This window comes from Schistocerca cancellata, chromosome 4, assembly GCF_023864275.1.
Source record: "Schistocerca cancellata isolate TAMUIC-IGC-003103 chromosome 4, iqSchCanc2.1, whole genome shotgun sequence".
In the NCBI taxonomy this organism is placed as follows: Eukaryota; Metazoa; Arthropoda; class Insecta; order Orthoptera; family Acrididae; genus Schistocerca; species Schistocerca cancellata.
The window spans coordinates 17,365,439-17,391,929 of record NC_064629.1 but is presented as its reverse complement, the minus strand read 5'-3'; the positions used below and the strand labels follow the sequence as shown (position 1 = coordinate 17,391,929).

The 26,491-nt window shown below is 38.9% G+C and overlaps 1 protein-coding gene across 1 annotated transcript in view; it reads left to right on the top strand.

The window, feature by feature from the left end:
- Positions 1-26,491, top strand: part of LOC126183565 (PH-interacting protein) — a 273,245-nt gene that overhangs the window by 122,872 nt on the left and 123,882 nt on the right. The window contains exons 6-11 of the mRNA XM_049925643.1: positions 2,613-2,711; positions 5,490-5,650; positions 18,524-18,700; positions 18,819-18,973; positions 23,425-23,541; positions 23,758-23,964. Of these exons, the coding sequence (XP_049781600.1) occupies positions 2,613-2,711; positions 5,490-5,650; positions 18,524-18,700; positions 18,819-18,973; positions 23,425-23,541; positions 23,758-23,964 (916 nt within the window). The remainder of the gene's footprint in view (positions 1-2,612; positions 2,712-5,489; positions 5,651-18,523; positions 18,701-18,818; positions 18,974-23,424; positions 23,542-23,757; positions 23,965-26,491) is intronic.

The window sequence follows — 26,491 nt, the reverse complement described above, 5'->3', positions numbered from 1 at the left end:
CAACACGTCATCAACACAGATTTTCTGTGAACGTTTGGGCAGAAATTGTTGGTGATGTCTTGATGGGGCCCCATGTTCTTCCACCTACGCTCAATGGAGCATGTTATCATGATTTCATATGGGATACTCTACCTGTGCTGCTAGAACATGTGCCTTTACAAGTACGACACAACATGTGGTTCATGCACGATGGAGCTCCTGCACATTTCAGTCGAAGTGTTCGTACGCTTCTCAACAACAGATTCGGTGATCGATGGATTGGTAGAGGCGGACCAATTCCATGGCCTCCACGCTCTCGTAACCTTAACCCTCTTGACTTTCATTTATGGGGGCATTTGAAAGCTCTTGTCTACGCAACCCCGGTACCAAATGTAGAGACTCTTCGTGCTCGTATTGTGAACGGCTGTGATACAATACGCCATTCTCCAGGGCTGCATTAGCGCATCAGGGATTCCATGCGGCGGAGGGTGGATGCATGTATCTTCGCTAACGGAGGACATTTTGAACATTTCCTGTAAAAAAGTGTTTCAAGTCGCGCTGGTACGTTCTGTTGCTGTATGTTTCCATTCCATGATTAATGTGATTTGAAGAGAAGTGATAAAATGAGCTCTAACATGGAAAGTAAGCGTTTCCGGACACATGTCCACATAACATTTTTTTTTTTCTTCGTGTGTGAGGAATGTTTCCTGAAAGTTTGGCCGTACCTTTTTGTAACACCCTGTATAATGAAAGAGCAAATATTGCCTCACATTTGACTGCCCAATACATTAACGATGTCAGTGTTTCTTACCATCTAAGTAAAGTCTGCATTAACAGAAACTCTTGTAGAATTTATTTACAATGCTGGCTCAACAATTCACAAGTAGCATATTGATAATAAGGTATGTTATTAATTAAATGAAACAATCTTCAGAAAATCTGCAGATTTACTTACAAGCACCTCTAGTATATAGTTTTTTATGGACTAAAGCACTTAGCTATTTAACAACTCTCAGTTGAAATGGCACTGAGCGGAACAAAAGCCACATTGTGGATCAACTTCTCATCATTGTTGATACCATTAGAGATGGATCATCCTCTTTGTTACACAGAAATGGGGAAAGAAGCAACCATGCTCTGTGATGAGAGTCCAGAGTTTTAACCATTCCATGACTTTACCGTATCTGAGAGGAAAGAACTTTTGCAGCAGCAGTCAGTATGAATACTCAGACATGATATACTTTAGTTAACAGTAAAATTATAACTCTGTTACAAAACTGCCAGAAAATGAATAACAAAAGTATAGTATTACTGCATCTTAATATTTATGTTTTACCCAAGTTATTTTTTAAATGAAAGTTTAAATAAGTGTTAACAAACTCCAACTGACATAAGGAAACTACATAGCACTATGAGATTTCAAGTGAACTTCGTTCCATTTTCCCCTAAATGTTTGGGCAGAACCACTTCCTAATTTGGTTTCTGGTACAGGATAAGTCCGTCTTATGGTGAATGTAAGTTTTGTACAACACATTATTTTCTTTTACTGTGTGCAGTGATGGACTAGTGAATGTTGTATTTATATCTGGGAAAGCTTTGTTTCATTCGAGTGCTGGAATTATTTCCTCAACATGGCCATGTCTTAACTTCTTTTTCATCCATATTCAAATTGATTTTGTTTTCCTGGTCTAAAATCTGTCCTGTTGATAGTTTTTTAAGTCCTGTGTCATTTCCCATTACACTTTTAAGACAGTTTCGTACAAATCAGTTACATCATGCTGCGGAAATGAATGTCACACAGACCTCATTTCTGAAATTTGATGACCGTACTCGTCCACAACAGAACTCATTACTCATTATTCTTTTTGAAGAGCTGGCTGCCAGAAACTCCCAACAGATTAAAGCTGATGGCTGCACTGGGACTTCAACCCAGATCCTTTCCTTTACAGGCACTTCTGTTATTGCCAGAGCTATCCAGGTACAACAGAGTTAAGTGATGAGCAGTGGTTAAGACTATGATACCACATTCAGGAGGAGACTGACTCAAATCTCTGGACAATCGTACAGATTTGAGTTTTTGGTGCCTTCTGGAAAACATTTAAGCTGAATGCTGGGATAGTAAATTAATATTTTACTTCAGGATTAATTTTTATTTCATCAAAAAAGTGTAGAATAAGTAATAGTATTCTACATTGAAATACAGAATATAACAGAAAGGAAACTGAATAAAATACAAAATGCCAGTGAGATGTCTGATAATGAAATAATGTCTACCCACAGCCTTAATTGAGTCTAGTATCACTGTAGGGATGACAGTGGGAGTCGCTTTAGTTCGTATCTTAAATGAATTGTGTTGATAATACTATTTTTTAGTTCCGTGTAAATTTCTTTCTGTAGATCTGGTCATATCTGAATAAGTGCTATGATCCCCGTGTTGATGTGGTGTGAAATCCTAACCGCAAGGAAGGTGGGTTGGGGGGGGGGGGGGGGCAGAAATGGGAATTAAGGTGAGTAGAGGAAAAATATTTGCTCTGCCAACAATGTAAGGGACAGATATTCCACTATGAATGCTTTGTTAGTTTTAAAAATAAAGAAGGAAATGCACATGTTTATTCATATTTTTTTTTTTTCAGATCACTGTGCTCACAATTTGTCTATTGTTGATTACGCAGTTAGGATAAGAGGATGCCCTCTGATTGATCCTGCTGGTGTGAACAGGCAGCATAACTTAGGTGAGTAAAGTAATATTGAAAGCAATATTTTGTTTTTCCCTAAGAGAAAGATGGGGGTGAGGAGTGATCATGCATGGAAGACTAGCTTCAAAAGTGATTTTCTTTACCCTCCATCTGGTCTTGCACTGGCATGTGTCTTGTGTATCAGGTAAATAAAATCAAACACTAATTGCTAAAACAGGTAGAATTAAGTAGTTGCCAATGGTAAAAGGGGCAGATATATAAGATGTAACATTATTTTGTGAATAGTAAATTAAAGTAATATAAACATAAGATGAATAATTATCACCTTTGTAAATGGTGATACCTGTATAAATACTATTCATATTTCAGTAGAAAATAATAATAATATTCATCACTTAACATTTCTAAAATAAATGGTGATTGCTATAAGTATGCACTAATGACTGATCCACATAGTCAATTTCCCAACATTTCAGGAGAGCAGCAGTTTTTACAACGTTCTGAAAAGTAAATATATTATGTTATGAGTAATAGGTTTTAAGTTTAAAGAGATTTAAAATGTGGATTTTTGTTAACACTGGAAGTCTAATTGAATATTAATAAGGTGCCACTGTTATGATATGCACAATCATTTTAGTAAATAACCTTAAAGCAGCATACTTCATGTTGTGAATGCTGGTAAACTAAATTTGTAAAAGTGTTTGTTTACTTGGAAATACTGACTTAAGCCCAAGTCATTTATAAACACATAGAAAATCCTTAAGCTGCAGATGCCAGCAGTAATGGGTTATGTATGAGCACAATACACATTTGATTTGTAGAGTGGTTGGCATTACAAACAGAATAATGGCTCATTAATATGACTTGGAAAGTTATATTTCAGCCCAAGTCACATTATAGATTGTTGTAAAAATCTGCCATACTATCTCATAAATATTTAAAGTGCTGCATTATGAATTCTTTAAAAGAAACCTCATATAATGTTGTTAATGGTTGTGGTTCATTATTGCTGTTAATAATACATGGACAAAAGCAGCAGTTTTCTGACAGTTATAGATAGGAAATCTGAAAAATACACTTTGAAAGCCATTACGCTACAGAATGAGAACAAGATGGAAATAGGAAGATGGAGTGAACTGTCAGTCCTTTCTTGTCTGTTTCTCTTCTACAAATTCAGTGCTGGACAAGAACAATGTAATTTAATAGCACTTAATATATATGACTACCCAAATGCTGAGGAAGTACACATATTCTTAGTGTTGATTACTATAATGAGTCTAGTTAGCCTAATTGCTTTAGCTTTAAAAGTGACTACAGATTTTCAGTGAGGAGTGAGAACAAAAAGTATGTACGCACATTTTGATTTGTTCATGGAGTGTAAGTTGACCACAACAGCATGAATTCTGTTGTTACAGAAGTTGAATGTATTCACACTTTCTGTTTTAGTATTGTTCTTTTGGGATTGTGATTGTGTCATGGCATTTGAATATAACAGTTTGGGCACACTGGAGATGGTGGTGTATGCTATTTATCTGTATTGTAATATATAGAAATCTGCATTGGTACAAGATAAATAGTATACATTGTCAGTCTGATGATAGCCACATGCAATAGTGGTGAAAATATGACTCTTACATACTGATGTAGTCTCAGAACCAGAAGAATGTTGTGCATGTGGACACTCACTTTTTTTATTTCAAATTGCATAGAGACTGCTCAGTGAACTTAGTTTCGAGTTTTGTTTCATACTATGTAGATGCTTAAGAGCAATAATTTGTAATTGGTTAACTTAAATTTGTGTCCTTAATCACAATACATATTTGATATTTTAGGTCAGAAATTTAAAATAGTATCTTGGACTTGGTGACACTCTGGCTCCCTGTTATTCTCAAACTAAATTAAAATGTTGCAGTATTGTTGTTCATTAAAATACTGTTCATGTTATGCAGTCTTTTGTTTAATGACCTTAGAAACATGAAAAAGAGTACAATTGAAGATAATTTCCACATGCTGTTACCCATATTTGATGATGCCTTTTTTCTATATAGATTGACAAGACTTCATACAGCTGATACAGTACCAAAACAAAATGATGATTTACAATCAGCAGTTACTATTCTGACCTCATTGGAGATGTTACAGAGACTTATTTTGAAAATAGTGATCCAAAAAATCAACAACCTAAAATTTCGTATGCTACAGATGAGGCCAGCTTTAGGAAGGAGGTGGCAGACTTGGCTTTACAAAAACTGTTTTCAAGTTGGACTCTTATCTCTTCTTCTTAACAGAGTATGCTGTAGGTTGAACAGCCATGAGAAAAATGGGTGTGTGTGCTATAACACTACTTAGATCTCTACTGTCTGTGGGCAGCACACTATCATTCAAGCAGTATGAGCGTTCCTCACAGAGTTGCATAAAGCTTCAGTCTACTGCCTCTCTCCTTCCTCACCAATATAGCTGCAATGTATTAAAGGGGGTAGACAGCTGTAGATCATTTCATTGCTACGTCTGGAAACTAAGGAACTTTCTCAAACCATAGAAGTACAAACAAACACAAGCCATCTCTTTTAGTGTCTCTTCATGAGTTTGTGTTTGGGAATATTCTTCATCAGTTATTGATTATATTGTGCTGTTGTTTTTATAATGACTTTTTTGTGAAACTTGAAGATGCAGTATGATCTGTTTAGACTTCCGTGAATCAGCTCAGATGTTACAGTACCATGACCATTGTAACTGTGGCAACATTTGTCCTGAACAAATATAATGCATAATAGCTGTGATGCTACTGAAACAATGCTCTCTCTCATTGTACAGTTAAGGTGCTCCAGGGTCGTGAACTCTCAGGTCCTCTGAAACGCCACCAGGCTGTCTCATCCAAGTTGTATAGCAAGCTGCAGCTTTATTGCCGGACTTTAGGTCATCTTTCAGCTGTATATTGCCTTCTTTTTGATCGAACTGGAAGATATGTTATTACGGTATGTATCGAGCAGCTCAAATGTGTTAGTGATAAGTAACTTTGTAGAGAGATTTTCTGTCATAACTGTTTGTTTTGCATGTAGGTGAGAGAATTGCCAACAGGTAACAGGAGTTTTGTAACTGAGGAAAAAGAGAAAATATGTCATGCGTCAGTTATGCAAAGCAAAATTCAGAAACAATGATGCAATGTACAAGCGAACAATACAGAGTGAAAATTTGGTTCCCAAGATATTATTTTCGTTGTATATTTTACTCAGTTAGAAATTATTAGAAGTAGATGTAGAAGTTTCAAACACTGCTTAACGAAGAAGTTACGAGATGCAAGAAGTTGTAACTGATAAAAATTATTTTATAATAAAATGTTAGCAACACCATGTCAACATGTGACTAAACATTATATGCCTTGTCCACGTTGCCAAGAAGTTGGTCATGTATTTACTGGTCATAGTGTGGGCACAATGAACACAGTTATTGGGAAAAGGGAAAACTGCTTTTGTTTTTGAAATGGTGGGAAGTAATCATTTCAGTGTTACTTACCAATGCCAGCGATCTGTGTCACCTGCATTGGAACACCCATGTTCAAGTATTAGTGCTATCTGTGTTATCACTGACTTCAAGCATACAAATGAACACTCCTTCTAGCAGCAAGGATTGCATTAAGTTCAGAACACTGTAGGTATTGGTTTTTGCACATGCCACATTTATTGAGTTTCCAATGGCAGTCTCTAACTTCGTTCAGTAAATGACACTGATGAAGACTTATTACTCTAATATTACTTTCTGGAGTATGTTAAATGAGTGATAATTCTTCAGTTGATATAGTGATCGAATTTATTCAAAGTAGACAAATACACTGAGGTGACAAGTCATAGGATACCTCCCAGTATCATGTTGGACGTCGTTTTGCTTGGTGTAGTGCAGGAAATCGATGTGGTGGGGACTTACCAAGTTGTTGGAAGTCCCCTGTGAGCCATGCTGCCTCTATAGCCATCCATAATTGCAAAAATGTTGCTGGTGCAGGATTTTGTGCATGAACTGACCTCTGGGTTGTCAGATCATTCACTTGAATTTTCCAGAATGTTCTTCAAACCGATCGAAAACAATTGTGGCCTGGTGACATGGCCCATTGCCATCCATAAAAATTCCATTGCTGAATAGCTGCAAATGGTCTCCAAGTAGCTAAACATTTACGTCTACATCTAATATAATGATTTCCAGTCAATGACCAGTTCAGTTGGACCAGAAGACCCAGTCCATTCCATGTAAACACAGTCCACACCATTATGGAGTCACCATCAGCTTGCACAGAGCCTTGTTGACAACTTGAATTCATGGCTTTGTGGGGTCTGTACCATACTTAAACCCTGCCATCAGCTCTTGCCAACTGAGATTGGGACTCATCTGACCAGTCCACAGTTTTCCAGGGTCCGACTGATATGGTCACGAGCCCAGGAGAGCCACTGCAGGTGATGTGCCGTTAGCAAAGGCACTCACATCAGTTTTCTGCTGCCATACCCCATGTCTGTTGTCTGCTGCCATAGCCCATTAATGCCAAATTTTTGCACACTGTCCAAACAGATATATTCGTTGTATGTACCACATTGATTTCTGCAATTATTTCATGCATTGTTGCTTGTCTGTTAGCCTGACAACTCTACACAAACACTGCTGCTGTTCGTCATTAAGAGAAGGCCCTCGGCTACTGTGTTGTCTGTGGTGAGAGCTAATGCCTGAAAGTTGGTATTCTTGGCACAATCTTGACGCTGTCGATCTCAGGATATTGAATTCCCTAATGATTTTCGAAATGGAATGCCTCATGCATCTAGTTGCAACTACCGCTCTGCATTCAAAGCCCCATAATTCCCATCGTGTGGCCATAATCACATTGGGAACCTTTTCATGTGAATCACCTGAGACAAATGACAGCTCCACCAATGCACTGCCCTTTTATACTTTGTGTACATGATACCCGCACCATCTCTATATGTGCATATTGCTATCCCATGACTTATGTCACCACAGTGTATGTTACATTGTGTTTAAAAAAAGGGAGGGGGGGGGGGGGTGCAAAGTTATAATATTGCTTGTCTGTGGGAAAGTGTACCTTATATATGGGAGTGATCACCATTTTTTCAGCTATGCTGTCAGTTATTAAAAATCTCTTGTCTATGTGTAATACTTAAAAAGTCTGGCATAACAGAAAGCATTGTGATGGAAGAGCTGGGCATATTACATCAGACATATGTGATCTGAGGCTTTCCCAGCGAATGTGCTGTATCCAAAGTTCTCGGGTGTCCAGACGGATCCGATCGTCGGAGTTCCACGATATTTCGGCAAATAACTGTTTCACCATCATCAGGTGGTGCTGATGGAATGATCTGTCTATGCTGTGTCCGGGGCATTTATGTCCACGGGGTCCCGAGTCGTACCCAGACGCAGACAGCCGGTGGGGCGCCGCGTGGTGGGAGGGGTGGGGGTAGCTGCAGCCATGCCCGACGGTAGGCGCAGTTCATCTCCATCCGCAGTGGCCGAAGGATCTCATGTCCGCTCATGCCGTAGCTCCTTGATGATGTTTAATAATGGTGTCCAGGCCTTGCTAAGCTGAAACCCGGTGTCCCTGTTGATGAGGTTCTCTCTTACTCGAATTTCTGTGGCCTCCTTGTAGATACTGTCCCAGTAGGCACTTGTGGCTGTCAGGATTTTAGTCTTTTCAAAATTCGCTGTGTGTCCGGTCTCAATGCACTGTTATGCTAGGGCCGAATGGCTGGGTTGGCGTAGGTGGATGTGACGTTCATGTTCCTTGCATCTGTCCTCGACTGTGCGAACTGTTTGGCTGATGTAGGATTTGCCACAGTCGCACGGGTTTTTGTATACGCCCGCTTTCTTAAGGCCTATGTCATCTTTTGCAGTTCCTAGTAGGTCACGAATCTTTGCTGGTGGTCGGAAGACAGTGTCATCCTTGTGTCGCCTTAACAGTCTCCCTATTGCCAGCAAACAGCAGAAAGGCCAGAGTTCGCTTCTCTTCTTTGGGTTGTTCTTCAACTCGGTTCTTGGTGCACTTCTGTTGTCGGAAGGCCCTTTGGATTTGGCGGTTGCCATACCCATTCTTGCGGAACACGGTCTTCAGGTGTTTGAGTTCCGTTGGCAAGTTCTGTTCATCAGAGATAGAGTGTGCTCTATGTACCAAGGTGTTGAGCATTCCATTAAGCTGCGCCGGATGGTGGCAACTAGAGGCATGTAGGTACAGGTCAGTTTGTGTAGGCTTGCAGTACACACTGTGACACAGTGAGCCATCAGACCTACGTTCCTCTAGGACATCAAGAAAGGGTAGTTTTCCATCTTTCTCAGTCTCCATGGTAAACTGAATGTTACTGTGCACCGAATTCAGATGTAGAAAAATCTGCAGCTGTTCCTGTCCATGTGGCCAGATGACGAACGTGACACCCATGTAGCGAAAGAAGCATACAGGTTTCAGTTCGGCGGCTTCCAGTGGTTCCTCTTCGAAACTCTCCATGAACAGGTTGGCCACCACTGGGGAGAGCGGGCTGCTCATAGTATTGACCATTGAAGACAAAGTACATAGATGTTAACACGTGCCTGAACAGTTGTGTCAGTTCAGGCCCGAATTTCTCACTGATTAAGTGGAGAGAATCTTCCAGCATGACACATGTGAATAATGAGACGACATCGAAGCTGACCATGATGTCAGATTCTTGTACTGTCATCTCCTTCAGGTGGCCAGTGAAGTCTGTCAAGTTCCGGTTATGGTGCGCACATTTTGATGTCCTTGTCCTCGAATGTTGTAAGGGCAACACCGGCCAGAAGAAACATCTCGGGAGCAGAAAGAGCAGCACTACGAGCCCTCAGAGACAATAAGGAGATAGTCATTCTTCCTGCTGACAAAGGAAATGCCACAGTCATCCGTGAGAGACGCGACTACGAACAGAAGATGCTACAATTGCTAGACGATCCAGCATATCAGAAAATCAACACAGACCCGACCAGGAAGATGCAACAAAGCACCGCCACCTTGCTGAAAATTGGTGCGCTGGAGGTCAAGGACATCAAAAGACTTTGCCAACGTTCGGCGGTAGCTCCGAGGATATATGGTCTCCCAAAAATGCACAAAGAAGGGATGCGACCCATAGTCAGCAACATAGGGGCACCGACGTATCTTTTGGCGCAGCACTTAGCGGGCATGCTAAGACCTTATGTGGGGAAATGCGTGCACCATAACCGGAACTCAACAGACTTCATTGGCTGCCTGAAGGAGATGACAGTACAAGAATCTGACATCATGGTTAGCTTCGATGTCGTCTAATTATTCACATGTGTCATGCTGGAAGATTCTCTCTACTTAATCAGTGAGAAATTCGGGCCTGAACTGACACAACTGTTCAGGCATGTGTTAACATCTACGTACTTTGTCTTCAACGGTCAATACTATGAGCAGACCAACGGAGTGGCCGTGAGGAGCCCGCTCTCCCCAGTGGTGGCCAACCTGTTCATGGAGAGTTTCGAAGAGGAAGCACTGGAAGCCGCCGAACTGAAACCTGTATGCTTCTTTCGCTATGTGGATGACACGTTCGTCATCTAGCCACATGGACTGGAACAGCTGCAGATTTTTCTACAACATCTGAATTCGGTGCACAGTAACATTCAGTTTACCATGGAGACTGAGAAAGATGGAAAACTACCCTTTCTTGATGTCCTAGTGGAACATAGGTCTGATGGCTCACTAGGTCAAAGTGTGCGAGCCTACACACACTGACCTGTACCTACACGCCTCCAGCTGCCACCATCCGGCACAGCTTAATGGGATGCTCAACACTTTGGTACAGAGGGCACAGTCTCTCTCTGATGAACAGAACTTACCAACAGAACTCAAACACCTGGAGACCATGTTCCGCAAGAATGGGTATGGCAACCGCCAAATCCAAAGGGCTTTCCGACAACAGAAGTGCACAAAGAACTGAGATGAAGAACAACTCAAAGAAGAGAAGCGAACTCTGGCCTTTCTGCTGTTTGCTGGCAATGTGTCGTAAAAAATAGGGAGACTGTTAACGCGACAAAAGATTGACACTGTCTTCTGACCACCAGCAGAGATTCGTGACCTACTAGGAACTGCAAAAGATGAAGTACGCCTTAAGAAAGTGGATGTATACAAAATCCCGTGCGGCTGTGGCAAATCCTACATCGGCCAAACAGTTCGCACGGTTGAGGACCGATGCAAGGAACACGAACGTCACACCCGCCTACGCCAACCCAGCCATTCGGCCCTAGCAGAACACTGCATTGAAACCGGACACACAGCAAATTTCGAAAATACTAAAATCCTGACGGCCACAAGTGCCTACTGGGACAGTATCTACAAGGAGGCCATAAAAATTCAAGTAAGAGATAACCTCATCAACAGGGACACTGGGTTTCAACTTAACAAGGCCTGGACACCATTATTAAACACCATCAAGGAGCTACGGCATGAGCGGACGCGAGATCCTTCTGCCAAGGTGGACGGATATGAACTGTGCCTACCAGCAGGCGTGGCTGCAGCTACCCCCACCCCTCCCACCATGCGGCACCCCGCCGGCCGTCCACTCCGGGGTACGACTCGGGACCCCGCGGGCATAAATACCACAGACACAGCGCAGACAGATCATTCCATCAGCACCACCTGATGATGGCAGAACAGTTATTTGCCGAAATATCGTGGAACTTCGACGATCGGATCCAGCTGGACACCCGAGAACCTTGGATACACTACATCAGACATGTTTGAAGAACATAAGTATGTTGTGGCAGCCGGGGACTTCAGTAGGAGACTTACGAAAAATGAATCATATTTTATATAACATAATTACTTGCAAAATTGTGGAGGTCAACATCCGATAAGGTCTCTAAAATTATAAATATAATTTTAATGTTATTCAAAATGATCTACACACTTTCAAATGATGGTGAAAATGTTTGTATTGATGTAAGATATTATATTCAGTATATGTATAGAAAAAACAACTCAAGAAATATTTTGTGTCATGTTCATAAAATGTTCAATGTACGAACCATAAATTACCAGTCTATAGTCCAGTTCGGTCTACACTTGCCCCAAAGTGTCCATATTGGTGTCGGTCATTGCTGCCCTGTGTCCATCTTGACAAAGACACTTGTTTCCTTAAACTTTTGTACTTATAAATTGATTGTTCTGGTAGGTGGAACCTTTTCAATGTGGTCCTGAATTTCCAACATACTGGACTATGGACTTGCTATTGCAGAGATCCATAACGGAAAATGCCTTCTCCATTGGCATGGCAGCCCTGTGGCTGGAAATCTCTGTAACCAAAAAAACTTCTTGAGTTACTGTATCCATACACATACTCGTGTAATACCTTACCTCAATATAAACATTTTTTTTACAATCACTTGAAAGAATCTAGACAATTTTTAATAACACTGTATATGATTTACACATTTATCAGAAATACAAAATTAGCTATCTAGACATTCTCTTCTTCCATGCTTCATTCAGGAGAGCACCGAGAGATAAAAGTAAATTGGGCTGGTTGGTAGCTATTATGCAAAAATATTACCTGTTTTGACTGAGACTTAATACACTGTGCAACAAAATTAAGAACAAGAAATGGAAACAGTGGAAAATAGTTAATAGTGAATGCATTTCAGAATCCTGTAATATGAGTTATTCTCAGTTGTTTGTAATTATACGCCGCTGATAGTAATTTTTTCTTTGTGTAAACTATCCATTTTTTAAATGATACACAGTTGAGCAACCATGCTAAAGTTACGCATCAGATAGATTATTTCATAACCATCTGACAAATTAAGGCTGTTTGATGAATTAGAATGTGCATCCAGACCCTTGTCATTCCTGTACTGCAATCTGTCGACTAAAGTAGCTAAGCATGCTAGACAGGCACACACATTAACTAATCAACTTTCTGAATCACGAACAGTATAAAATATCTGGCTTCAGTGTATAGTTACATTGTGTTACACTGATTGACTTTCTCAGAGCCTCGTGACACACAACCACATCTTATGATCATGAGAAAGGCCACATTGTTTCCCTTGGTGGATCATGTGGATCTGTATCTACATGAATACCCCCAAGGCAGTGTACAGTGCATGGCGAAGGTACAGCATACTAATATTGTTGAGTTTTTTCCCTATTCCATTTATGTATTAAATGAAGGAAGATGACTGTATGCCTCTGTACACACCCTAAATTTTTGTCTTTTTCCTGTGGGCCTTGAGGAAGATATATGTTGGTGGCAGCATTATGCTCTCACAATCTTCATCAGAAACAAGTTTTCTAAATGTATCCAACAAGGTTTCATGAGAACTATGCCATATTTCTTCCTAGGATTCAAGCATTTCCATTTAATTTCTCTAAGTGTGTGTGTGTGTGTGTGTGTGTGTGTGTGTGTGTGTGTGAGTGAACTACAATTGTCTGGCATGTAGCATAGTCACAATTTACATGACCGGTCTCATGCAAAAAATGTGTAAATTCTGAGAGTATGCTAGCAACCAATGTCGTGCTTCATTAGACCGCTTACTAGTTGCCATATTGTAACATACTTTTTAGCCGCATTTGTGAAATGGCCACAGTTATTCAAGAACATATTTGCAGGGTTGTCTTTTTTAGGGCACATGAAATACTTTTTGGGCCAGGTTTATTTTGGTCACCCTGTATAAAAGATGACTGTAGCTTGTTGAATCGTCCATTTGCCATATTTAGAGTTCTTCAGCTGTTTTTGTAGTCATAGCAGATTTACAGTTCTCCTTTTTCAAAACTCTGAGAGTGACTTGGGGCAGATAAGACTGGAAAGCTTAGAAGCAAATGTAGTCGATAGATGGAGGAATATAAAGACAAATCAAATGGTGTGATTGAGAAAAGGAAACTAATTGACTCTTCAGTATTACCTGTTTCATTAAAATGATGCCCCTAATTTTGAACCATGTAAATGAGTTGGAGTTACCTACTGAAAAGGTGAGCAGGCCACAGAATAAAACTGGAGTTAAATAAATGTCTCTACATTTAACAACTCAGGCTTATTTATTTTCGTTTAAGTTGATGCTCTAGTCCTACATATAAAAAATCACTAAAGGTGAGAAATACCATTCTGACATGATCTGTTCTCAGGCTGTACAGTGCAGAAGAGAACTGAAGTACACCTCTACTTCAGTGAGGTATTAAAGTCCATCACTTTGAAGTGGCACATTCAAAAGCTGTACATGCAATAGACTTGTGAGAAATTGCAAATGATTTGGATTTATTTGTTACCAATCCTAGTTAATGGAATAAACATATTTAATTTTAGTTTTGTTCATCATGCTGTAATTTCAGTAATCTTTGCTAGTGGTATTGTTGGTGGTCTTGTGTAATCTGTGTTTGTTTTGTAATATTTTGTTACTCTGTCTGTTTTCTTGATTGATAATTTCAAACACACAAATTACATCAAGAACTTTATTGAAATCACCAGTCAAGAAACCAGATAGTCACAAAAAATACATCACAAACTTATTGGTCGTCATTGTCCCTGCTTGATCTTCTGTCCAAAGACTGGTTTGATTCAGCTCTTCTTGCTAGTCTATACTGTACAAGCTTCCCCATCTCTGAATAACCACTGTGACCAACATCCGTTTGAACCTGCTTACTATATTCATCCCTTGGTCCCCCCCCCCCCCCCCCACACACACACACACTCACATTTCCTTCCATTAACAAGTTAACAATTCATCTATGCCTCGGGATGTGTCCTGCCACCAATTCTGCTTTTTAATCAAGATGTGATGCACATTTTTTTCCCTCCCTTATCTGAATCTACTCATTAGAGGTGCGCCAAACGGTTATTCTGGAGTAACCGTTATCACAGTTCCAGTTATTCTTTGATAACCATTATTTGTAACGGTTATTAATAACTGCAAAGTTATTTTTCGATAGCGAATACCGAATACTCCGAGGGGCTGCAGTTAAATAACGACATAGTTGGAATCCATCAGTATAACTGCGAGTAGTATGAAATGGCAGGAATGTCGTATGAATTGTGTCATAACCTTAGCTTATTAACTCCGGGTAAATTTTAGTTGATGTTAGAATGATTATTAGTGTTTCATATTATATGTTTGTAGGTTATCGGTCGCTATTAGAAATATTATCTTCGCAGCTGCAACAGAAAGTACGCGGAACTTCGTCACAGCACTGTTTAAGTAAAATGTTAACAACGTGCGTTTTTAAGTATGAAGTAGTATGTAAACTGAATACTGTAGGTTAAATTCGAAGCTTAATTTCTTGTGCTGCTCACTTAATAGAATAAAGTGTACAGCCTTGTAATACAACAAGAAATATACGTAGTGTGACAGATTCGTTTACTCCTGTGCTATAAAAGATAGTCCTATTGGGGAAAGTGTGAGTACGCTAATCCAAGTTTTATGTGAGATTTGGAAACTGCTCGATTTCTCCAGCTACAGCATGTTTATAACATATGAAGACATGCAGATCAAAAAGGTTGACAGTGTTACATTTCTGGGACTACAACTCTATAATAAATTCGGTTGGGAAGGACATACCACATTTTTTCGCTCTATTATTTCATAAGGGAGCATATTCTGTGGTAACTCACCAAACGTAGCAAAAGTTTTTCGCATGTAAAAGCGTGTAATAAAAATTGTTTGTGGTATAAATTCAAGAACATCATGTAGGAACCTGTTCAAGGAACTTTGTATTCTAACCACTGCTTCCTAATATATTTATTCCTTAATGAAATTTGTTATAAGTATTTCCAACCAATAGCTCAATACATAATACCAGTACTAGAAATAGGAACAGCACTCTACATAAAGACCTAAAATCACTTACCTTGATCCAAAAGGGGTCCAATATTCAGGAACATGCATTTTCAATAAAGTGCCAGCAAGTCAGCAACTATTAAAAACTTGGTTTCAGATAAAGCACGGTTTACAGTGTGTTTGAAAGACTTTTTGATACAGAAGTGTCTGATTCCACCCGTCATCAATATGCCGGAAATGGCTATTTTAAGTGTGTGTATGACGTCACTACATACACATGGCAACAAACACGAAGATACAGATAAATAATACAATAACATCTCCCACCAAAAATACAATCAAACCAATGGGACAACTGCGGGAAGTTGGGGGTTTTAGGGTGAGGCCAAGCTAGTAAAAAAAAAAAAAAAAAAAAAAAGAACAAAAAGAAAAAAAATACAGCATTCTGCTACACCAACAAAAATCTGCAGGAATCGGACACTTCCCTTGAACAATATAGGTCAACCATAGGTGACCATACCAAAACACCAGTACCCACAACTAAAAGTACGAAAATTGGAATCGGACATTTCCCTTGACCTGCATAGGTCAACCTCAGATGACGATACCAAAACATCGACACGTACAACTATGAAAATGAAAATGGGAATTGGTCATTTCCGGTGACCTATATAGGTCCACCACAACTACTGATGCCAAAAAAACCTACAACTGCGAAAAATAAAACCACAATCCCAAAAGTCCACAAATCAATCATCCCTACATAAATTAAATCACATTCAATACTCCATAAATACACAAAACATCACAGCTAAAAAAAAAAATTAATTACCACCAGCAAATTCTGGCACTGCATACTAGATCGGCCACTAATAACCACATCATTGAGTGCCTCACAAACCAATCATCATCATCATCATCATCATCATCGTCATCATCATCTCTCTCTCCCCTTCCTCCCCCCATGTGAAGATACAGGTGTAAGAGTAGTACTGATTCATTGAGCAAAAAATAATGAATATAATTCCCATTTATGATGCTTTACACTGTAATAAACAACACAAAGCTTATTAAATAATCCTGATAATGCTAGTAATGAAAGTAGTCAAACCATCGCTGTAAAAAATTGTGAACATGATCAATGACAAGGACAGTTTCCTAAGTCATGTGGTAGATTAGCGTTTTGTTTGTTGTAATATACATCAAAAGAATTATTAAGCATTTGTTGACTAAATAAATTATTATTCTACACACGCGCGCGCTTCCAACAAATACATCCTATGTTGCCGTTATCACTGTCTCTGCTGCTCTGGAAATACTCTAATACTTCACACAAGATGCATGCAACTGTTTTCTTCCTTTTCTCCTACTTTGATACGTAGGCACTGGGATACGAAATGGAGTCGTCACATAGGCTCATTTGTATGTAAAGTTGGTGGCAGACTACAGCTCATCAGTAGAACACTGCTAAAATGTAGGCAGTCTATAGAGGAGATTATTTATATGTGATGGATCCTAGGATATTGCTCAAGCATTTGAGACACTCACCAAACAGGACTAACAGGGGATACTAAACATATGCAAAGAAAGGTAGGACAAATGGGCACAGGTTTGTTTTATTTCTGAGAGAATGTCACAAAAATTCTGAATAACTTGAACTTGCAGACACTTAAAAATAGGCACCAACTATCCATTGGAAGCCTACTTAAGAAGTTTAAAGACCTACTCTTAAGAATCTAGAAATATTCTGTAGTCTCCTATGTATTACTCCTGTAGGATGTGCAATGACAGGGTTAGACATATTTGCGTGTGTAGAGGTGTTTATGCAATCATTTTTCCTGTGCTCCATATGTGAATGGGACAGAAGGAAACCTTTATATATGGTACATTGGGAAATAACCTCTGCCTCACTCTTCAGTGGTTTGTGGAGTGTGGATGTAAATGTTAATAAGCTTGTAGTCATATTGGGCAGGGGTCAGGTCCCTGGACTGACCATTACAGTTCATCCTCTTTCTGTTCAGCATCACATTATTAACCGTTAATCCCAGAGTTTGAAACTTGTTTGAAACCTGTTAAATGGAGTGAACAAATTGGTGCCTTTAGGGTTTTCCATTTTTAATTTTTTTTTTTTAATTTTATGTATGTATACATTTTTCAGTCACTCTTGGTTCTTATGCTGTCGTTTTTGCGTCACTAGATAGCAATCTTTTCTGATGAGCTTGCATGACTTTATTTAGGCTCATAAAATATGTGAATATTGTGTGTGTAGGATTAGCTCACTTTCCTTTTATTGCACTATCCGCATATTACTGTAAAGACAGTTTCCTTGTCGAGAGTCTGCCTTTATAAAACGTAACCGTATGTTAATGTAATTAAAGTGACAAAATAAATTCTCCCTCTTTTTATTGTTTTCTCCTCCTTTCCACTTACATGACATTAATAACAAAATGAGGTGAACCAGTGGATGAGACAGTAAATTCATATTTGGAGAGAGTGGCACTCAAATCCCTTTTTGGCAATCCATAATTTGAGTTTTTGTGGTTTAACTAAATTGCTTAAAGTGCATATTAGGATCGTTCATTTAACAAAGCCATATCTGATTTCATTTTTCACATTTCTCTAGCTGAACTTGTACTTCATATCTAATGCCCTCAGTGCCAAAGCAAGCATAAATTCTAGCCCTTGCTTGGTAGTAATTAAATAATAGGCACAATTCATTGGGATTTGGAACTGCTACCAGATGTTATAAAGGTGTCTGCCAACATTCAACTCTGCTTTTCCTGTCCAACCAGAGAACATTATGACTGATCTCCATATTATGGCATCCAAGATATACAGTTTTTCTGAAAGATAGAACAGGCTAATAACAGTAGTTTTCGTTTTCTCAACTGGCCAATCAAGTCTGCATTTGTTTAGCTCTCCCAAGTTATCTGGTTTAATTGTAGTCCCAGTTTGCATGCTATGCCGCACTGCTTAGCTACCGGTTATGTCTTCCTTATTCATTGTATAAATTTACACATTATTTTTGTGCACTGAGCTATTCAACACATTTAATCTCATTTCTACAGGGTGCTGATGACCTTTTGGTGAAAATATGGAGTGCCATAGATGGACGTTTGTTGGCAACATTGAGAGGGGCATCATCAGAAATAACAGATATAGCTGTAAATGTAGAAAACACACTTTTGGCAGCTGGGAGCTTGGATAAGATACTGAGAATATGGAGTCTTCAAACATCTGCCCCCGTAAGCACTCAAGTGGCTTTATGATTGCTGATTGAATTTATAATTTTAATTTTTAACAACTTTGTGGATATTTCTATAACTGTTTATTTAAAAAAAAACTAATTCTTTTGGCCCACAGGTGGCAGTATTGACGGGGCATACAGGAATGATTACATCAGTCCATTTCAGTCCTATGATAAAGTACGATATGCGTTATGTAGTTACAACAAGTACTGATGGATCAGTTGCATTTTGGATTTATCACCGCCTTAGCAGGAGAAAATATAATTTTATGTATGTTATATTAGTTGTAATAAAATATTTGGAGTTATTCGTTTAGTTCTTGTTAGTTATGTAAAATACATACCACAATGAAAATAGTTTCATTTAAAGATGCTAATGTGTGAAATGTGAATGTTATAAGATGATTTTGTATTTGAAAACTAAATTCCCTTTAACAAGAGATATATCTACACTCATGCTCATAAATTAAGGATAATTGCAGAATGTGATGCCACACTACGTGGCACTACACAAAACTGGTGCTAATAACATAGGCACATAGGGAACACACACGACACAGATTTGTAAGTCCACAGTATTGGTGATAAGTTTAGAAAACCGTCCCAAATCACATGTGGTACAAAACGCCACTGTTTCCTGCACATGTAACCCAACATCAATATGGGATATGATCACCATGCACATGTACATAGGTTGCACAACGGGTTGGCATACTTTGGATCAGGTGGTTGAGCAGCTGCTGGGGTATAGCCTCCCTTTCTTGCACCAGTGCCTGTCGGAGCTCCTGAAGTGTCCTATGGGTTTGAAGACGTGCAGCGATACGTCGACTGAGAGCATTCCAGATGTGCTCAATGGGGTTTAGGTCTGGAGAACAGGCAGGCCACTCCATTCACCTGATATCTTCGGTTTCAAGGTACTCCTCCACGATGGCAGCTTGATGGGGCCATCATTATCATCCATCAGGAGGAAGGTGGGACCCACTGCACCCCTGAAAAGGCGGACATAGGGGTTCAAAATGACGTCCCGATACACCTGACCTGTTACAGTTCCTCTATCAAAGACATGCAGGGGTGTACGTGCACCAATCATAATCCCACCCCACACCATCACACCACAACCTCTAGACTGGTCCCTTTCAAGGACATTAAGGGGTTGGTATTTGGTTCCTGGTTCACACCAGATGAGAACCTGGCAAGAATCGCTGTTCAAACTATACCTGGACTCGTCCATGAACGTAACCTGGGACCACTGTTCCAATGACCATGTACTGTGTTCTTGACACCAAGCTTTACGGGCTCTCCTGTGATCAGGCGTCAGTGGAATGCGCCTTGCAGGTCTCCGGGTGAATAAACTGTGTCTGTTCAGTAGTCTGTAGACTGTGTACCTGGAGACAACTGTTCCAGTGGCTGCAGTAAGGTCCCAAGCAAGGCTACCTGCTGTACTCCTTGGCCATCTGCGGGCACTGATGGTGAGATATCAGTCTTCTTGTGGTGTTGTACACTGTGGACATCCTGTACTGTAGTGCCTGGACACGTTTCCCATCTGCTGGAATCATTGCCATAATCGTGACATCACACTTTGGGGCACACAGAGGACCCGTGCTATGACCTGCTGTGTTTGACAAGCCTCCAGTCACCCTAGTCTTCTACCCCTCATAACGTCATCAATATGTGTTCTTTGAGCCATTTTCAACACACAGTCACCATTAGCATGTCTGAAAACGTCTGCACACTTACTCACTGCACCGTACTCTGACGTGCACCAACACACCTCTGCGTATGTGGACTGCTGCCAGCGCCACCGTGTGATGACCGCAGGGCAGATGCACCACATGGTCATACTCCGAGGTGATTTAAATGCGCAAACTGCCCACCAGAGCGTTGTTTCACCATGTATCAGCATTATCCTTAATTTATGAGCATGAGTGTAGCTTCATCCTAATTTGTTAGTACCCAGTAAATTTTCAATACTGTGCTGAAGTGTTCATGAGCTTATGTCAAAGTAAATCATCATCATCATAAGATAGAGGGGGGGGAGAGAATAGAAAAATTAAAGTACAATGACACAATCTAGTCTTGATATCCCATCATATCGGTTAACATGTCCAGTTGCACCATTATGACAAGCAGTAACCAATAAGTAAGGGTCACTGAAATTTTAAAATGTTATATGGTATGGTACACCAATGTAATGGAAGTGTGGGATGTAGTTTGGTACCTCAGATATCTACCTGAACTGCGATCAGGAGCAAATAAACCTGTTTGCTAGATGATGAAAGCAAAAACTCTTGAGAATGATGATATAACAACAGAAAAGATAATCAGAGGGAGACATATGGCGACTCTCAAACCACGTGAAATGTTTCTTGATAACAGTGGATAATGATGGTGGTTGATATTTGAAACAACTACCTGTCTTGTTTCCACTTTCATGAGAGGGGACTGTGAAGTTGTAATTAGATATAATTCAGTTAGTATTTGACAGTGGTGTACAGAATTTTACCAATAATCACACAACAAAGGATTTCAGGATAAAGAATACTTCAACCCTTTCGCTGCTATGGGCATGTATATACGTCCTGCTATGCCATTCCCCAGGCATTGTGGATGTGTATTTGAGCACCGCTTGGGTTTTCCTACAGCACTATGGACGTCTGAATGCACTCAGAGTTGCTGTCCTCTCACTGCTGTGGCCGAGTTACTTCCATATCTTGGTGAATAAAAAAGTTTAGAGTATTTATCGTACATCGTATGTGCCTCATTGCATGTTATCATTTGCAAAAATTCTCATTTCAGTATCTTGAATCATTTGAGAGGTATGATGATCGTTATGACCACATGATTCACGATATGCAAGTACGATTTTGTATCTACATTTTAATCACTGCATTGTGAGCTAAAATCAACTGTTCGCAAAGTTTACACAATGTGGTTTTACCTCTGCAAAATCTTGACAATTTTGCACAGTGTTTTACTTAACTTGATGCAGCACAGTAATTATGGCATATAACAGAAAGAAATTCACTAATTTATCAAGCAAATATGTCAGACTGTAAGATGTGCAAAAGTCAAATTTTTCACCTAATAGTTTTCTTAAACATGGATGATAAGTACTTCATAGCAGCTTGCAAGTCCACATGAACGGAACTGGGTGCGTTGTGCCCAACCATCCGTCAGATGTAAAACCCAATAACTTGAGAAAAAAAATAAGATATCATTTTGTTCTCGATTTTAAATAAAATTTTGGTATCTTATCTACATTTAATTCACTGCAATGTATGACCTAAAATCAACCATATGCAAAGTTTATGCAATTTGTTTTTACCTTTGCAAATTCATTAATTTCATGTAGTGTTTTACGTAATTCTATGCAGCACAGTAAGTATGACAGATAACGAAAAGAAATTTAGTTCTTTATCGAGTGAAGATACCACACTGTAAGCCGTACAAAAATCTTTTCACTTAATAGTTTTCAAAAAATTGGAAAATAAATATTTAATAGTGCCTGGAACACTGTCTCTCAGCACAGGCTCCAGCATTTGGCTGGCAGTACAGCCATAACAAAAGCTACCTCAGCACGGAATGCAGAGAGCACATCTGTAGCAGCGAAAGGGTTAACCTGGCAAAAGAAGAGCCTTTCATATAAGTAGGTAAAACGTATAATATGACCTACTAATTATTGACTCACCGTATAGAAGAGATGCTGAGCAGGGAAACAGGAACATTTAAAGAACATTTAAAAGTAGATTAAATTATCGGACAAAGCTCTTCCTCAGAAGTAGGACACACACACACACACACACACACACACACACACACACACACACACACACACACACTCTGCTGATGCCTGATCCAGTTGTTGAGGTTGTTATAAGACAACTTGATATGAGCTACCCTTTGTATGAGATTCATTTCCTTACCACATTATTTAGTAGTGCATTTTATACATTTGGTCCCTTTGTCATGATCATAATAACAATACTAGCCACACTACCCAGTGACACACAGTGCTAACAATGGTGTTAGTGCAGTGAGTTGCCACTCATTGTAACCTTCATTATCTTCTCTCATCTATGCAGAGAGCAGCTAGTGAAAATGACAGGATTCTACATACTACCTATGTTATAAAAAGTATTAAATTGATAAGCTATTCTGCAATACATATCTCCATGGGCTCTGTAATAATGGAGTCCTAAAACAATCATATGCTAGTGGAAATTATTAGTTTCTCATATTCCATTGAATGTTCTCTGGGGATACAGTCTTTGGAAGTAGCAGACTTGGTGCACTGCAAAAAGCTAGTTCAACATTGGTGCTCATTACAACACCCTGCCACAGTGCATGTAGGTTAACCTATATAAGCCATGCCACACTGACATTGAAGGCACTACGTGTGTCATTGGGTAATGTCATTAGTCTTATTATTAAAATTGTTGTACATCTGTGAAATGTGTATAGCAAGCTACTAAGTAGTGCAACTTGGGATGCCTAAACCAGTCTTGGTTGACATAGCCTGATGGTGACTGGCAGAGGTACAGTTATATCTCATGCGCAGAAGTAAACCGTGACTGATTGGAATCATGAAATTGCATCAGGTATTTAGTATGCTAGGTAAACTTCAGGATCAAAACTTAATCTTTTCCAACAAGAATAGAAACATTATGAAAATTCATTTCATCAAAACATGATTTTGAATGTACTAATTTCATTTTTGTCCAGCCCGAAGCCAATTGTTTACAATGAACGAATGAGACCAGGACAGGCACAAATGATCTGTGCTGCATTTAGTCCAGGAGGTTTGTTCCTGGCTGCAGGAAGTGCAGACCACCACGTCAGGTTTGTATATCAGTTATTTTTAGTTGCCCCATACATTATCATTGTACAAGGATTTGCTTTGTTGATTCATTATATTCTATTTAAAATATTTTTGTTGTGAATTTGGGATATTAAAGACAGTAATTTGTCAAATTTAACATTTTCTGTACAATATTTTTTTTGTTTTTAGAATAAACATTGTATATTCAGTTAATGCATTTCTAATTCCATATCCAGAATTTATTTAATGACTGCGGGTGCAGAAGATGGACCAACAAGAATATTGGAAGTAGAAGGGCACTCAGATCGTGTAGATAGTATACAATGGGCTAACACAGGTCTGCGATTCATAACTGGAAGTAAGGATGGAACTGCACAGGTATGGCAGTTCAAATGTCAAGAGTGGCGCCCTCTGCAGCTTACCATGAGCACAAAGCTGCCTGGGTAGGTATACTTTTGTCGTGTAAGTGAAGAGGTAGGCTTATCAATGGTAATACTTCAGAAACATCATGATGATAGCCAGCACACTCAGTCTACCACTAAATTTAGAAAGAATTACATGTAAGAGCATGCATGTGTAGTACTGCATAGTAAATTGATAATGACTGTAGAAAATTCATGTGATGAAATGCTAATTTGTTGGGAAGAATCCGATAATTTGCATTAAAGATGTGCTTTGTGTGCTTCATCACTGATACTGAGACCTGTGCTGTCTCTTATAGTGGGACAGTGTTTATTTTCCACCAGTAAAATTTTGCAACATTTGCTCCCCCTGTTTTTATTTATTTATTTATTTATTGCACCTTTCAAATAGACTTTGCATCAACCTATTGTAGCCAGCAGTCTCTGTGCTGCTAATTTACTCCACCTTCTACATATTCCTTCGAGATTTAGGCCAGGGTTGTGAAACTGATCATCTTCTGAATAAGATGTCAACACTGTTTGAGAAATAGAACAGAAGTCTATGGAGAGGGACATTTTCCTCAGAAATGTTTGTTGTTTATAGTTACAGGCTATTTTAGTATTGTTTTTGTCTACAAATAAAATAAATAAAAGGCAGAGGACAATCAATAAGCTCATAATTGAAAATCTGATACAAACTGGCTACCTTTTTTCCAGTTTTGATGAGTAATATTAAATGCTGACCTATAAGTGGTTCAGAGATTTCAAAGGAGAAATACTGGCTTTCAGTTTTTCTTTCTTTTTTCTTCTTTCATGGACAAACATCTTCCTATTTGTGCACAAAATCAGTTAACATTGAAAAGAAAAATAAACATATAGAAATTTCAGAACTCAGTTAAATTTTTAGTTACATAAAGATAATGTTTCCAAAAGTCAGCACACTGTTTCTTTACCTGGCACCATAGCTGATATCATTGATGTATGCTTGTACATTAACATTAGACCCACAAATAGCTATTTGTAATGTTGATAATGGAAGTAAGTTACATCACCAGTATTTGTATGGCACGATGAGGAGAGGTGGTGAGTATAAAGTTTTTGTTCATCAGACCTTGTACTAACATTCTGATGTAAATTGCAAATGTCTCAAAAATGAGGCCATGTAACACTGTGCACAGTGACCAGTGTAGCAGATAGTAGCAATAAGTTCAGCAGTCCCATGGTACTTTTCAAAAGTGTTTCATACCTCCTTTCTTTTCATTCAATACGTACTGACACACTCACTGTGCTGTGCAAGCATTCATCATTGCCATCCACATGATGCAGCTACATACTTGATTCTTCATAATAGGTTGAAATGAGGCAGTGGCAAATCCTATTCATTAGCAAACTTGCCCAGAACTGCAGAACAGGCTACCGACATTCTCCCAAAACTTACTAGTGGACTATAGAACTGAATTTAACATTTTGACTAATTCTGTATTTTATGCAGTTATGTATACATGCAAGCAACTTGTTCTGATACCTAAGTTTATAATATGAAAAATTTCGTAATATGTGTAAGGCATATTTGGTCGGAAGTGCCCCTCAGAAGTTTAGCTGCTCACTGAAAGTCTTTTCATTTGATGCCATTTGAGTCACCTCTGACTCAGTGACACTCCAGCCGTCACAGAAAAGGTAACATGCTAATGAACCTTATCCCCATATTTAGAAAAATCGATCAGATGAAAAAGATCTTAAATTTACAATAAAATGTTGCGTAGATCACCAGTTTCAATGGTCACCCACAAATGTGTACATCTTAATTACTTGTGTATCCAGTTTCATTATTAGTTAACATCATATTTGTACTATATTGATCCTTTTTTTGCTACAGAAACAGTATATACAGTTTTGTAGCTCATTAGATTCTTACTGCTCTATTAAAAAGTGCAATTTAGAGAGAAAATGAATGAATAAAGTTTGGAAACTAAAAAAAATTTGTGTAGAGCAACATATAGAAGCATGTGCATGTGAATTCAAACTAAGTAATAGTACTTTTATAAATGTAACCATGTATAGGTCCCCATTGGAAAATTTTCAGCTATATTTGAAAAACTTGCATTATTTGTTGTGTTATCTGTCAGACAGAGAAAAGCAAATTATTGTTTGTGCGGTTTTCAATGTGGATTTTCTGAAAGAGTCCGATAGAAAGTTTGACCTTGAAGTATTTCATGGTTCTTTCAATTTGACGTCAGTTATTGATTTTCCTACTCAGGTGGTACAGGAAAGCAGCACACTGATAGATATTGTTTTTATAGACAAAGATAAATTTAATCAAATAAAAACTTCCCCCGTTAAGAATGGTATGTATGATCATGATACACAGCTAGTTACATTATATGACACAGTACCAAACAGTAATGCAAAACAGTCCTCCAAAATAGTGTGTTCAATTAATGATTTAGCAATTGAAAATTTTAGGGAAAGCTTTCATGATACCTTTGTGGGTATATTTGAAAACCATTTCCCTAAGAAAAAGTGAAATATAATTGTAAAGCCATGGCTTACTAAAGAGATAAAAATATCT